This window comes from Scylla paramamosain, chromosome 40 (assembly GCF_035594125.1).
Source record: "Scylla paramamosain isolate STU-SP2022 chromosome 40, ASM3559412v1, whole genome shotgun sequence".
Taxonomy (NCBI): Eukaryota; Metazoa; Arthropoda; class Malacostraca; order Decapoda; family Portunidae; genus Scylla; species Scylla paramamosain.
In genome coordinates, this window is record NC_087190.1 from 12,766,604 (window position 1) to 12,782,443 (window position 15,840).

The 15,840-nt window shown below is 41.1% G+C and overlaps 3 protein-coding genes across 10 annotated transcripts in view; 1 reads left to right on the top strand and 2 right to left on the bottom strand.

The window, feature by feature from the left end:
* Nucleotides 1–767, bottom strand: part of LOC135092470 (solute carrier family 35 member E2A-like) — an 8,086-nt gene extending 7,319 nt beyond the window's left edge. Inside the window, exon 1 of the mRNA XM_063991015.1 lies at nt 1–767. This exon is cut by the window's left edge and continues 218 nt beyond it. The gene's annotated coding sequence lies outside the window, so the exon portion shown is untranslated.
* Nucleotides 768–1,068: 301 nt separating this feature from the next.
* LOC135092471 (nitric oxide synthase-interacting protein homolog) lies at nt 1,069–5,731 on the top strand. Its single transcript, XM_063991016.1, has 8 exons — nt 1,069–1,191; nt 1,326–1,526; nt 2,056–2,162; nt 2,347–2,452; nt 2,775–2,956; nt 3,402–3,607; nt 4,217–4,325; nt 4,794–5,731. Exons 2-8 carry the CDS (start codon nt 1,346–1,348, stop codon nt 4,863–4,865), a joined length of 963 nt encoding a protein of 320 aa, XP_063847086.1. The 5' UTR covers nt 1,069–1,191; nt 1,326–1,345; the 3' UTR covers nt 4,866–5,731.
* Nucleotides 5,732–5,783: 52 nt separating this feature from the next.
* LOC135092469 (extended synaptotagmin-2-B-like) overlaps nt 5,784–15,840 on the bottom strand; it is a 56,126-nt gene continuing 46,069 nt past the window's right edge. For all 8 annotated transcript variants that reach the window (XM_063991007.1, XM_063991006.1, XM_063991013.1 and 5 more), the window contains 4 exons: nt 12,649–12,796; nt 11,836–11,931; nt 11,096–11,339; nt 5,784–10,903 (listed from right to left, as the gene is read on the bottom strand). In XM_063991007.1, the coding sequence (XP_063847077.1) occupies nt 10,817–10,903; nt 11,096–11,339; nt 11,836–11,931; nt 12,649–12,796 (575 nt within the window). In that variant the 3' untranslated portion in view covers nt 5,784–10,816. The remainder of the gene's footprint in view (nt 10,904–11,095; nt 11,340–11,835; nt 11,932–12,648; nt 12,797–15,840) is intronic.

Consider the following 15,840-nt stretch of genomic DNA (forward strand, 5'->3'; position numbering starts at 1 on the left):
ATATCTAAATAACCTTTTCTAAGTGAGGTAGATGAAAAGTGACTCAGGTGTGGAATGAACAGGTAACGAGATGAGTGAGAGCACTTGACCTGACCTGACCTGACCTAACATAACTTAACCTAACAACAATAAAAACACCTTTCAATTAACAAAACTAATACAATACTAATATATTAAAAACAAATGAAACCTGATACACTACTACAGGTGATCCTAACAATACAGGTGAGTCTGACAGGTGTACAGGTGTGTCTCATGGGTATTACAGGTAAGGACAGGTGGATATGGAGGTATGAGCGAGTATTAATTAACTACATACAAATACAGGTGAAATACAGATGAATTTAGAAGTTACACGTAAAAATAAAAAGTGCAGGAAAAGTTTATGTTACTGGTGAGAACTGATAGAAGTACGAATAACTTAATTAGCTGCAGGATAAATTAATAAGCCGCAAGTAAATACAGGTGTCAAAGGAGTTAAAAATCCGCACTGGTGAGCTTAATTACAGGTGACACGTTAACAAGCTACAGGTGGGACGGTTAATTACTGAACTGCCACGTCAACAGGTGTAATTAGTTAATTAAGGCTTCAGGAAAGGTGTGGCTGGGACAAGTGAGGTGAGGGCGTGCAGGTGGGCGGCCCGGGATGACAGGTTACAAGGACGGCCCAGGTGACGTGGAGGGGACACAGGACACGGGGATACAGGATACAGAGCCGCACATCCACCTGCCGCCTCGTCTCAGCCACCACTGAGTCCACGATTTGAAGATTCACAGACTGTTTCGCTCACGGTACGGTTTCGTGGGTAATTGAATTTTTTCGTGTTTTTTTCTGTCTTTGATTAGTTTTCATGGTGTTTTATATGTGAAAGTAATTTTAAAAAGTTAATTATTGTGTTTTATTGAAGTTTTTGTGTTAGTTTTTATTTTGAGTATAATATTGATGTTTTGTCTCTTTTTTATTATTTCTCCATTAGGCGTCTGTAAATATACAATTAATCTATATGTAAAATTAAAAAAAAATAATGATTTATTTATTGGGTATGGTCATTGGTAGAATTTTAAATTTTGATATGTGATGAAAGGTCGAGATGAGCTATCCAGCTTCCACCATCTGTGAAAAGTAAACAAAAACAAGACCAGCAGGACTTTTTTTTACAAATCGCACATTTTTCCTCAGTTTTGTGACAGGTATGTATTTGTGTCTTGTCTTAGCTTCTGTGTAAGGATGCTTGTGGTCTATAAGGGCCTGAAATACTCCTGAATAGATCATTTCTAAGTACAAGTGTAACCAATAGTTGCAAAACCCATTCCTTCACACGCAGTAACCACCACCACTACCACCATGACGCGCCACTCCAAGAACTGCACGGCCAGCTCGGTGTACTCCTACCATGAGAAGCGCAAGGACGCCAAGGTGTCAGGCTACGGCACGCTGCAGCTGCGGTACGGCAAAGACGGCGTGAAGGACTTCGACTGCTGCAGCCTGTCCCTCCACCCCTGCCGGGATCCTGTCGTCACCCCCGGTAAGGCAAGAAAGAGGGGGGGTGGGGTGAACTGTCGTGCCCTCAGCAGTGTCTTTTAAAGCCTTCTGACTGACCACTGATAACCCAGTAACTCAGGTTGTCCTATTCACCTGCCCTCCTATTTAAGAGAGAGAGAGAGAGAGAGACAGAGAGAGAGAGAGAGTTAGCCTTTGGTATTTTGAGGTTGCATATGAGGTGAACAACCCAGATTTGAGGTGCGGCTGTTTCACTTTTTCCTCTTTTTTCTTCATTGCTTTATTGAGAGAGAGAGAGAGAGAGAGAGAGAGAGAGAGAGAGAGAGAATTAATGCTTTAAAATTCCATAAAAAAGCAAAAACACCACAAATCTGTACAAAACCTCAAAGTTCAATAAGAGCAACACAAAGCAGAAGGAAATGAAGTCGTTTAAGATTCAATAAGCAAACCAAAAACACCAAAATTCTCTGCAACACCATGACACATAAACACATCATCAGAGAGGAGTAGGAAGGGTGTGTGCTGTGTTGGTGAGTGTTGTGGCCTGCTTGCAGAGGGCCATCTATTTGACAAGGAGGCCATCTTGGAGTACATCATCAGCAAGAAGAATGAGATCTCTCGGAAGATGAAGGAGTACGAACGGCAGTGTAAGCAGGAACAGGTGAGATGGCGGTTGTTATTATTATTATTATTATTATTATGGCAGTGTAAGAAGGAACAGGTGAGGTATTATTATTATTATTATTATTATTATTATTATTATTATTATTACTATTATTGTTGTTGTTGTTATTGTATAGCCTTTTATTGTCTTGCTTCTCTCTCTTTCTCTCTCTCTCTCACAGACAGAGTTGGCTGAGTTGAGTGAGGCAGAAAACCGCTCCCGTGTAGAGAAGTTCCTCCAGACTGAGACCGCTGTTTCCTCCGCTTCTCAGGCTGCGCAGGGCAAAGGTGTGTGTGTGTGTGTGTGTGTGTGTGTGTGTGTGTGTGTGTGTGTGTGTGTGTGTGTGTGTGTGTGTGTTTCAGTCTCTCATGTCTGTTCACTGGCAATATTTTTAGATTATGAATTATCACCATTATCATCATCATTACCACTGTTATCATTGCCTTACTCCTCCTCTTTCTGTTTCTCATCCATGTCCCAACTTAACCTCCCCTTCTTCCCTTTCTCTTCTTCTTTCTCTCCTGCACCATCATCACCATTAACACACACACACACACACACACCACCCTCATCCACACTCCCACCACAATTAACCACAGTACCACACAGGGGCCAGCAGCAGCACCACCACCACCACCAGCACAGCCACAAAGAAGGCAGGCAGTTCGGGCACAGCTCCTCCCGCGGGTTCCTCCGTGTCCAACATGGTGGCTGGCCGGGACAAGAAACTCCCCAGCTTTTGGATTCCCTCTCTTACACCAGGGAACAAGGAGGCCAAGATTGCTAAGCCGGTGTGTGTGTGTGTGTGTGTGTGTGTGTGTGTGTGTGTTTAGGGTTAAATGGTTTGTTATGTCTTGTTTTTTTAAGTGTTTTTTTTTACTAATGTTTTAGGTGCAGAGAGAGAGAGAGAGAGAGAGAGAGAGAGAGAGAGAGAGAGCCACTGCAGTAAATCAAAATAGATTAAAATAAAATTTAACATACAGTAACTACAATACACATAATCATTTACATAAAAAAAAAAAAGGGACTACATTAATTAGTAAGTGAGAAGTGAATACACTTATATTTACACTCAGAGTTAAAAAATAACATCTTTTACATTTGAAAATGGAAAAAAAATGACAGCTTTACATTTCCAGTTTTAAAGAAATCTAAAAAAAAACATATTTACATTTGAAAACAAGGAAAAAAAAAAATGGTGCTTTTACATTTCTCCTCATCCCATCACCACATCAGGACAAGACCATCAAGTGCCCCATCAGCGGGAAACCCCTGAGAGCCAAGGACCTGATTCCCGTCAAGTTTGCACTGGCCCTGGACAGTGACAAGGGACAGCGGGGTGGGGCGGGGCCATCGCTGGAGGGGTCTCAGGAGCGCTATAAGTGTCCCGTCACTGGTGATGTGCTGAGGAACAATGTGGCGTGTGTTGTGCTGCGTCCCACGTCAGTATGGACTTAGTAGTAATAGTAGTAGTAGTAGTAGTAGTGCTTCTCTTACATAAAACAAAATAGTAATCTTTAGAAACTATTCTCATTACCTCTGATTGTTCCAATTAATTTTTCACTCCTGTTTAGTCTCAATTTCTCGTCTTCAACCCCTTTCCCCCGTTATTGTTCCCTCTTCACCCTTCCTCCCGCCTCTTTTTGCTTCTCTCCTCTCATCTTTTCTCTCCCTTTCTCTTCTCTTCTCTTCTTTCTTCTAATTGTTGTCTCTTCCTTCTTTACTGTCACTTCTCTTCCTCTTCTTGCCCTCCTTGTCCTTGCCTCTCCTGTCTTAACTTTATTGTCCCCTTTTCCTCCTCTTCTTGCTTTCCTCATCCTTCTCTTTCCCCTCCTTCCTTCACTTCTCTTCCTTTTGTCCTCTTAATTCTTGCCTCTTCTCTCATACCTTGATTTTCTACTCTTTTTTTGTAATCTAAAATCTTCATTCTCATCATTTCCTTACTCTTCTTCCTATTCCTCTTCCCTGTCACCATTTCTGTCCCTATTTCCATTTCTGTCACTATTTCCATTTCCCCAACACCACTTCAGCACCTCATCTCTCCCTGGCAGTGGTGATGTGGTGACCCTGCGCTGCGTGGAGACTATCATTCGTAAGGACATGAAGCATCCCCTCACTGGCCAGACACTCACGGAGAAGGACATCATTACTCTGCAGAGGGTGAGGGTCTAGTGTCCATCCACTCCCTTGGTTTGTAGTGTGTGGTTTGGCTTGCTTTGTTTTTTTTGTTTTTTTTTGTTTTTTTTTTCGTAATTGTTTTCCTTTTGTTAGCTTTTTTTTGGGGGGGAATTTTTTGTTTGTGTAATTCTTTTCTATCTGTTCTTGTTTTCCATTTTTAACATTTTCCTCCTCTTCTACATAGTTTTCCTGCTTGTGTCAGTGTTGGTTCCTTTTTTTTTTACTTCTGTTGAAATTGTCTTGTTTTCATTTCAAGATTTTCCTCCTCTAGTTTTCTAGTTGTAAATTTTGTCTTTTTTTTTTTCTTCTGTTGATTAGTTTAGTTACTTTTGTTGTTGTTGTTGTCTTAAGGGAGGCACCGGATTTGATACATTTCCCTCCGGCAGCACATAATAATGATAAAGCAATAATTTCCGGCACCACTCATTATTAAAGTCGCTTCAATTCCAGGGAGGGACAGGATTCGCCATCACCAACCAACAGCTGGCGAGTGAGAAGGCCCGGCCAGTGCTGCAGGCTTGAGGGTACCACCACCACCACCACCACCACCAGGGGCTTGAGGCAGATCTCGGCTCATCTTCATCATCATCACTGTCCGTCACGCTTATCATTGTCATCAAACCTGGATGTTATTGTGAAGGAAGGTGACGAGTGTTTCTATTTTCATTATTCAGTCACTTCAGGAAATTCTTGTCAGGGTTCCTTTTTTTTTTTTATCTGTGGTAAATTTAAGTGAATCTTTCTCTTTCAGATCATCAATTTATAACTGGATTATCATTTCATAGCATGGTGACTCTTGTACAGCATAGGGAGGGCTAGGAAGTAGTGCAGGTTCTTAGAAATATTGAAAAGACATGTTGAATCATTATTATTTTGTGCAGATTCTTACAAAATTATTGATATGACATATTAAATCATTATTATTTTGGTCCATCGTCTCATCGTCTACACTACAATACAAGGGGGGTTAGGAAGTAGTGCAGACTCTTATAAAATTATTGACATGACATGTTGAATCATTATTATTTATCCATTTGTGACTTGGAATTAACCCTTTCAGTGTGATATACACCAATTCAAAGCACTAAAGCAGTGTATAAAACCTCTGTCAGTGTTCACAAGAAAAATAGGGATGAAAAGAATAGATTTTGCTATATATATATATATATATATATATATATATATATATATATATATATATATATATATATATATATATATATATATATATATATATATATATATATATATATATATATATATATATATATATGAAGAAATGTCCCAGAATGATTAATTAAAGGTGTACCAATGACAGTGGAAGAGTTAATCATTATGCAAGTAAGAGTTTATACCTTAGAAAATAAATGTAGTAAAAGTAATGTGTATATTTTGTTTTTCTTGCCAGCAATAAGGAGAAAAGGATAAGGAAAGGCAATGATCAGTCAGTGCATTTATGGACTCAGATCACGTTCAAATCCCTAACAGTAAACACATCAGATCACGTTCCCTTCCTGGCAGGCAATTAACAACCTTTTAGAGCCTTAATGTAACAGACACACACACACAACAGCTGCAACAAACAATATGCATCTGATTTATCACCTCCAGCTGTCTTCCCTACACTCACAGCTGTTCTCTCCCTCCTTTGTGGTGTCTTCCAGTCCACCATCACCAGTCTTGAGAAGTTGGTACAGTATTTTGAAACACACTGCTCTCTAAACGCAACTACTTTCAAATGCCACAGATATGACTTGCTGGGTTCTCATCAGTGTTTTTTCTGTTACCAGTGAAGAAATTGTCAATCTGTCACTAAAACCATAAAAACATCTTTGAAAACCTGTGTAACTTCAACTACATAGAGTCTTTTGAAAGTAGTGGTGGTACAGCACAGAAATGTTTCAGAATATAGTCCTCCAGAACCTCACATTCTGAAACGCTCTGCTCCCTCTACATGACCACTTTCAAAGGCTACACAGGTGATTTGCCGGGTTCTCAAGAGTGTTTCTCCTGTTACCAGTGAAGAAATCTTGTCAGTCTGTCACTAGAACCATAAAAAAACACCACTAAAAACCCATGTAACTTGAATTACGTTGCCTTTTGAAAGTAGTGGAGGTGTGAAGCAGAAATATTTCAGAATATGATCTGTTAATAACTTGTTTATATTAATATCACCAAACAAGCAAGTCTACCGTCTATCAAACAAAGATCCTATGGTTTGCAAATCACCTACATACTGTGAATCAACCTTGGCACCAGTATGACTTATCTTAGAGCTCCCATGATGCGTGAACCGACTCAAGCGACGGTGAAGCGGACACGACAGTGCGTGTAAAGTTTTAAGTCACTCGTTTCCTGCAAAAATCTGTGAGAAAGTGAAAGTAAAATTACATCTACATACAGAAGCTAAAGAGAGCTGACATGTGAGTGGAATACAAATGAATACAAAATAATGTGTCCAAAAGTACAAAACGTGAGATTATTTTTGTGAAGCGCTAAAAATACAAAGTTTTATTCTAAGAGGGAGTTGTTGAACCTGAAGAAAACTGACAAGGAATACAAATGAACACAAGAAGTTTCACAAAATAGAGATTTTTTTTCAGAACCACTAAAAATACAAGGAGTTTTGTTCTAAGCACGAATTGCTGTTACCTTTCCCAGACACTTCAGCGGAGCCCCCAGCAAGCGCCGAGAAATGCCACACCCACAGACAGTGACGGGCGGCTTGCCAGTGTGCATGAAGGACAAGGACAGACGTGTGCGTGGCGCATTACAACTTATCATTACTACACTACTCTAATGGAGGGATTTAATAGGTTCACCTCTCACTCACTTCTCTAACTCACTCCTGCAGTCTCCAATAATATCAGTGGTTCCTTCTCTTGTACAATTCCAGTGGCTTACCTTTCCCTTCTACAATATCACAACAATACTGATTAGCACCCAGTTCCCTCTCATGTGTCCTTCACGCGCCTAAACTCACGTAAATCAACACTTGTTTTTCCTGGGGTTTGTTTGGCCTAATAACGCTGCCATGTAAAACTAAAACCACACCTAAGATTATTACATTTTTAGCCTCAATTCTAACTAGCACCGGATTGTTTCCTTTATGCCAAACCTTCTTATTTAAACTATGAAATAACCAACAATTAACCAGAAAATTCAAAACCTGGATTAAATTAAGGACATTTCTTTCCTCTAAACCTATTTTAAGGTCTGTCATGGAATCAGAAAAAAAAAAAAAAACCTTTGTGCATTCCTTACAGAAACTTCACAGTCTGCTGCCCATGTTGCATTACACGAGATTGCACGAGACTTGATATAAACCTGTGTGTTCATAGGACATCAATACCAAAGCTACAGTATATAGGAAACTAGTCTACACCTGTTATTATATATTGTGGTAGAAAGCCTTGACTTCTGTCCCTGTGTGTGGCAAGGAGAACCTCACTTCTGCAGAATTCTGGTGAGGAGAACATACAGCTAATCTGGCTGCTTCTCTTCCTCTTTTCTTTATGTAGGTTGCAAAAAAGAGCCAATTTTCTTAATGCATGTGAAAACTAAAGCCTGTTTCTTTCAGTACAAACTTGGGATATAAAGAAATAAAGCTTATTTCTCTCAGTACAGGCTTGAGATAGTTATAAAGCCTGTTTCTTTCAGTACAAGCTTGGGATATAAAGAAATAAAGCTTGTTTCTTGTGTTACATCTCGAGATACAAAATTATAAAGCTTGTTTCTCTTAGCCTGGAATACAAAGTTGTAAAGCCTTTGTTTGTGTGTGGCACTTAACACTAATGAGATTCCTTCAATGAACACTTGGCATGGCAAAAACACCTTACCTTCCCAATAAACTTGATTAAACGTGGTGATCCTTCAACATTTTGCACTTAATATGAATAACATGCATTATCTTTATCTCATCTCTTTGTGCTTCTAAACACACAAATTATTCAACTTATCCCACAAATGAACACCATCAGTCCTCCTCGACTCCTTGCCACACAGCAGTTCCCCGACTTAGGCCAAGCAGCACAGCAAACTACAAGGCTATAGCAGCACCCTGAGCCCCACCAAGCCCCTACCAAGCTATTTAAGGCCACACATCCATGGTATATCTATCTAAACTACCACATCCCCCAAGCTGACTGGAGGACCCTGTGTTTGCCTGTTTTGTTGAAGGGACCTGTGCTAGCCTTGCCTCTCCTTTTCCCCAATGAAACACAGTGATGTAATCCTTTCTTAGGGACCTGTGCTAGCCTTGGCCCTCCTCCCAGTGAACACGGAAATGAGGCTTTCTTTAGGGACCTGTGTTTCCCCTTGTTCCTCCTTTTCCCCACTGAAACACAGGGATGTAATGCTTTCTTAGGGACCTGTGCTAGCCTTGCCCTTCCTCCCACTGCACACAGGGACGCAAGGCTTGTTTTGTTAGGGCTATGGCAAGAGACAAGCTAGCTAATGCCGTGTCTGCTTATGAATGTGTTGAATGGCAAGTGGCGGATGAGATATGCAAGATATGCGATCTGTGTCAACTCCGGTGACACAAATGGATGACTGATGCAATTCCAACTTTCTGGTAACGAAGAAATGGATGAATGATGCAGTTTCAACCTTTCCATGACACAGAAACAAGTGAATGATGGAATTTTAACCTCAAGGCGCCGCAGAAAATAGATGAATGACAATTTTGTGCTCGTGAATCAAGACGCCATAAGGACCAAGGGAAATGGATCTGCCCTCGATTCTCAGCCTTATGAATGAGATGGCAATATGATACACTCAAATGGAAAGGAAATTATTATACAATACTTTACCACTAGAGTACAAACGACTGTGAGAACTGGTCTATTAAACGACGACGCCAAAGAGTCTAGCAAGCTCCGAAGTTAATTAAAGGTTTAAGTGGTCGCGACAAGGCAGGTTAGGTTAATAGTCTACCGTTCGTTATACTGGTTGTGTTTTTGTTCCTCTATTTGTGAAGTGTGCTGGATTGTGACCAAGGCGAAGGTGTGGCCAGTCTGACCTGCCCTAAGGCTTGTAATCCCATCCCATCCCCTCCCCCCTCCCTTCCTCTCTCCTCTCCCACTTTTTCTTCCCTTCTTCATTTGTTTCTATTCTTGCCTTCCTCTCCATTCCTCTTCATCCTTTTCTTCACTTTCACTTTTTCTACTTCATTTTTGTTATTCCCTCTTTTTCTTTCTCTCCTACACTTTAATTTTTCTCTCCTCCTCCTCCTCTCTTTCTACTTCATATTTCCCTTCCTTCACTGCTTAATTTTGTGTCTTTCTCTCCTTCCCTTTCTCCTTCACTGTTTCCTCTCCTTTCTTCTCCACTCTTTATTCCATTCTCTCCTTCACTTCTACCTCTTTAACTTCATCTTTCCCTCCTTTCCTTGCCCTTTCACTCTTCTTCCTTCCTTTCTTCTTCTCCTTCACTTCTAATCTTTTCCTCCTTTCCTATCACTCTTATTCCTTTCTTTCTCCCTCTCCTCCACTTCTAATCTCTCTCTCCTCTCCTCCTCTTTTCTTCCTCTCCTTCACTTCTAATCTTTCCCTCCTTTTTCTCTCCCTTTCACTTCCTTCCTTTCTTCCTCTCCTTCAGTTCTACTCCTTAGTTTTAGATCCTTCCCTGTCATGAAAGCTGTCTTCATATGTGTCAAAATTTTGTAGAAGTGTTTATATTTGGGTTGATATTATGCTAGTGTTGAGAAGATTGGTTTTTACTTGTATTATGAGAATCTTGGTTAGGTTTTTTTTTTTAATTTGAGAATCCTGTTTTTTTTAATGTATGGGTAAGTTATCTTGGCTCTCTTTCTATGTTTCTTTCTTTTCTTTATCAGTTACTTTATCTTGGTAGAAACTTGTATAGAATGTCCCCAAAACACACCACCACCACCACCACCACCAGGACTGACAAAACAACAAACAAACCCACAACCCCGCACACTCGTCACACTCACTTTTTATGATACACCAAGGCAATGGACACTTAATTTATGCCTTTTTGACCCTAATACCACTTTGTTTTCAGTCATGCATTCCCTCAAAGTATTTTCCCAAGCACTTTTCCTCTCAGACACATTCCTTCAAGACGTAATATTTTTCACAAGTAACGCGACCGTTTTTTCGTAGACATTCCTTCAGAACATCATCTTTTTCAAGTAACCCATTCTGTCAAAAAACTATTTTCCCAAGTACCTTCCTTTCAAAGACACATTCCCTCAAAACACCAGCCCAAGTAACATTTTATCACCAACACCTTCTCTCAAATCACCACAAACCTTCTCACTCGTTATTCCACCAACACCCTCCCTCCCTCCCTCCCTCCCTAGAAGCAATAGCAGCAGCAGCAGTAGCTATATAAGTGGTCAGGGTTGTTGCACCTCACACCTTCCTCTTGGTGGTCTTGGCCAGTCTGCTCAGGCGCCTCAGGCTGCCCCGCCAGCTGGCCACGCGTCCCAGCACACCTCTCCGCCCTCACTCGTCCTCATCGTCACATGGGGGACACAGGTCGTATAATTGTGTGGGCTTTGAGGCATCCAGCAACCCACAGTCCAGAAGTACCTGTGGGTGGTGACGGGATTGGGTTTCATTTGGTTTAGGTATATATAAAAATAAAATATAAATAAATAAATAAAAATTGTCTTCTAGGAATAGCATTTAAGTTGGTATTTTCTTTTTTTTATAATCTCTTCATTGCACTTGGCCCAAAACACACACACACACTCGTTACCTCTCCACCACACCCCAACGCACCTGTCCCATCTTGGGCGAGCGCTGGAGGAAGAGGATGCCCTTCTTATTGATGACAGTGACCTCCAGTGTGCGCTTGGTGAGTTCATTGGGCGGCAGGGGGTACTCAAACCTCTCATCGTACTGTGGGTTGCAGCTGTCCTTGATCACGTCTGTCTTGCGCTTGCTGTCCTTGCTGTGGTCTGGGAGGAGGTACAGCTTCACGTAAGGGTCTGGCAGCTCCCCGTCGTCCTCCACTGGCAGGTTCCTGGAGTGTGGTGGAGGGTGGTGATGGGTTAGAAGTGGTGGTGTGAGGTGTTGGTGAATTTGAGGTGATGGGTGAGAGGTAGTGATGAGGGAAATGGTGATGTGTGAGGTGATGGTAGTGGTGGTGTGTGTGTGTGTGTGTGTGTGTGTGTGTGTGTGTGTGTGTGTGTGTGTGTGTGTGTGTGTGTGTGTGTGTGTGTGTGTGTGTGTGTGTGTGTGTGTGTGTGTGTGTGAGATTTTATGGTTTTGTGACTTGCTGATGTGTGAAAAGGGTGAAGAAATCAGGGTATTTGTGGGTGTTGGGTGGAATGAGTGGGTGTTTTTTTTAGGTGCTGTGTCCACAAAAAAAAATATGGCACTTGTCTTGAGGGATGTAAAATTCAGAAGAAAAGGGAATTCTCATGTATTTTTTAATCTGGCATGTATATTTAACACCTCTCCTCTCTCTCAAGCTTTCTTTCACACACACAAACACACACACACACACTCTTACTCACAGGACACGGTGGACCACAATGATCAAGTTGTTGCGAGGTCCGTACTTCACCGTCAGCTCAATGCGGCCCAAGCCATGCACACCCTTCTCCGGTAACCTGCAGGGACAAGGTGCTGTGTTGGGGACCAGTGACGTAACCCATTCACTGCTACCTGGCACAACCTTTCCTCAATCACTAACAACATGGGGACATCTCTTCTTGTTCTTCAGCTATCTCCATCTCTTCTTGTTCTTCAGCTATCTCCAATGTTTTACTAGTTAAACATTGTACGATCTATTCCTTTTCATCGCTTTCTTTCTTGCTGGTGCTCATGTTGATCTCATATGTTGCTTTTAGTCATGTCATTTGTTCCATGTTAAAGTCAAAAGGTTAAGAACACAAGGGCTGGTGCAGGAAGCCATCAGGCCTACACGTGGGAATGAATGAAAAACATCTGCCTATTTCCACCTATTATCCCTATCTATAAATTTGTATATGATCTTCTAAGGCCCACTACTGACTCACCATTAACCTGATTACCGAGTCCATTCATAAAAACATAACATACGAACACAGGAAAATAATTGTTGATGCAAGAAGCCATCAGGAAATTTATCTAACCTCCTTTTAAACCCCCTATTGACTCACCATTAACCTGATTATTAAGTCCATTCATAAAAACATATCATCCCAACACAGGAAAATAACTGTTGATGAAAGAAGCCATCAGAAAATTTATCTAACCAACCTCCTTTTAAACCCCATCCCCTCACCATTAACCTGATTACTGAGTCCATTTCATTCACCTAACCATAATACCCAAAGTGTACCCACCTCTGCCTGACTGCTGTGTCACCCTCCTCAGCTGAGCCAGGAGCAGCAGCCTGGGTGGGGAGGGAGGTTGCCACGGTCACCACCTCCTCCTTTGCCCCATTCTGTGGCTCCCCCTCTGCTGTGGTCTCCTCTCCCTCCACTGCCACCTCTGAAGGATAATACATTAGTACTTTATCTATCTATCTATTTCCATCTATGTCTGGCTGTAGTATAAGTTTCTATCTATTCCTATTCTTGTGTTCCTTGAGTTTTCATAAGTTTTTTATTTCTCCTAGACTTCAATGCTCTTTTTTTTCGACTTCTTGGTGAGTTCCTGTCTTATCTGGCTGGGTGAAAGTTTGTATCTATTTCATTTATTGCGTTCCTTCCTTGCATTCTCATTAGTTTCATTTCTTACTATCCTACCACACCACACCACACGCCACCACACACACACCACACCACCTTTCAGTCTCGTAACTAAATCTTTGTATAGCTGGTGAATAAATGCTGTTATTAATTCTGTCAGCTATTTCTTGATATCCTCTCACACACACACACACATACACACACCACTGCACCACACCACCAAACACCACATGGCATCTCAAAACGCTGCCTTTCAACCACATCTCTTAAATACTGATGAATAAACACAGTCAGTCACTCCTTTACAACACTACCGCAGTACCACCACACACCATGCTACTTAACACACAAACACACACACACACACACTCGGAAACACTGACCTCAAATATAGAAAACAGTTTATATTGTAAACTCCAACATTATATAAACTGATATAGAAGACAGACAGTAAAGAGGAGAAACTGAAAAATAAAAGAGAAGAAATGCAAATTAGAAAGGAAAAGGAGACTGAATGATAAAAATTCCTAGGGATATTAATTGGTTACTTTTATAGGAGAGAGAGAGACAATAACGAGAAGAGACAGGGAAGGGAGGATGAAAATGGGAATCAAGGAAGAAAAATGGGTAATGAGAGAATGCCATAGGTCAATATTACCTGTACATGGGAAAGAAACACAATATAAAAGAGAGGAGGAAGAAAGGAGAAAGAGAGAAGGAATAAGAGAGTAAAGGAGAGAATAGAAGTAAATTCGTGTTAGTTATAAGAGGATAGAAGATACACAATAGAAAGAGGAGGAGGGTGAGAGAGGTACGAGAGAAGAGGAAGGAGGAGGAAAGAAACAAGGGAATAAGGTGAAGGTTTATAGAAATTGATGTAGTACTTATATTAACAGAAAAAGACGACAAGAGGAGGAGGAAGAAAGAAATAAGAAGAGAAACAAGTGGATCAAGAAGGAAGGAAATAGGTTAAAGGTAAATACATAAATTGATGCAAGAAAGAGGATAAATGGGGTAATGAGAGGAATGAGAGGAAAAGGAAGCAAAGGAATTATGGGAGAGGTAAGTTCCAAGTAAGGTCAGATAGAGGAAGAAGAGAGCACAAGGGTAAGGTCAGGTGAGGTTAAGAAAGTGAGAGGTGTACCAGGGAAGATTAACAAGAGGGTCAAGGAGTGGAGGGAGTTATGGTTGAGGTAAATTCCAGGTGAGGTCAGGTGAGGTCAGGAGGTCACCCAGCATATCTTTTTCAAGCAGTTCATGTCACACTTGTAAAACGAACAGTAGTTACGTACATGCACCTGTTCGGTTTGGTTTATTTGGCGTCCCATCACACACTTGTTCTGTAATGCGTCTCGATAAATACAGGTTTGTTTATGAGCAAGATGCACCTGTGTTGTGTTAAGGTTTACCAATTATATATGCTGGAAAATTTTTTTTTTTTTTAGCGAATACTTGTTTTATGTGTGTTAAATGCACCTGTGGCGTTTAAGATACTGTCAGTCCATCCATTCGTTAATTCACTCATCTTACAGTCAACACACACATCCCCAACACAGGTTATGACGGGGCTCAAGGGGAAACAGCATAGCGTTTAACAATTATATGAAGGAAACACGTCTTTTTTTGTGGTTTTGTGAATGTTAAATGCATCTATGTTTTGTCTGAGGGCCATATTCTCAAACACCTTTGCACCACACCTCCACTACATTCAAAAGACTATACTTGAAGTTACACATGTTTTTGAGGGTGTTTTTATGGTTCCAGTGGCAGATTAGCAAGACTTAGTTACACATGTTGTTGAGGGTGTTTTTATGGTTCCAGTGACAGATTAACAAGACTTACACATTATTTACAAGAGGATCACACATCAGAACCCAACTCATCATCACTGTGGCCTTTGAAAATAACCGAGGAGGGAGCAAAGTGATTTTGAATATGGACCTAAGATTGTCACTCCATTCATCAGTCAGTCAGTCCAGCTGTTTACCCCTAACACACACCATGGTGGGGCTGAAGGGGCACCAGCCATACACACAACTGCATCACCACCAAGACTGTGTGTCAGGATGTCAGGGGAACTAAGCTTGTGATGCACCAGACTGTGTTCATTAAATCTATCTGTCACTAAGAGAGATTGAATGTCAAGATGTCAGGGGAACTAAGCTTGTGATGCACCAGACTGTGGTCTTTAAATCTGTCACTAAGAGAGGTTGAATGTCAAGATGTCAGGGGAACTAAGCTTGTGATGCACCAAATACCATCTTCTTTAAAACTGTGTGACGAATAAGGTATGTCAGGACTTTATGGCAATGTTGCTCTGTTTATCCTCAACACACCAGGTATTCTTATAATGATTTGCCATCTCTTCTTCAAACAGGGTCCAGTAAATGCTGTAGTTTTCAAGGCTGTCATGACTCTGAAGATAGTTTAAGGCCAATTCTGCACCACTGTTTGGGGAATTACCCTTCAGAGTCCAGCTTATCATCCCTGTGGTTAAGTGAATCCACAAAAGGGGTGTTAGTACAGTCATCCCTTGTTAATTATGGCTTTAGTCTCCACGGTTTCACTTTTATACAGATTGCTGCTGACCTTAAGTTCATGACAGTGGTGAAAACAGTGGCGGTAAAAGGCAGCCTACCCGTGTTCATTGCTCTTTTGTTATTATTATTTTGCGTTAACCTGATAAACGTTGTGTAGCCACGTACATGCAGTTTTCTTTACTTTACCCTTCAACTGCTAAACAGTGTGTTCGTCACCTCACCCACTGGATAACGAGGGATGGCCGTACTCTAGTGGCCAAAAAAAAGCAGTGAACATCAAGTCAACACACTCCTGAGGTTTAGG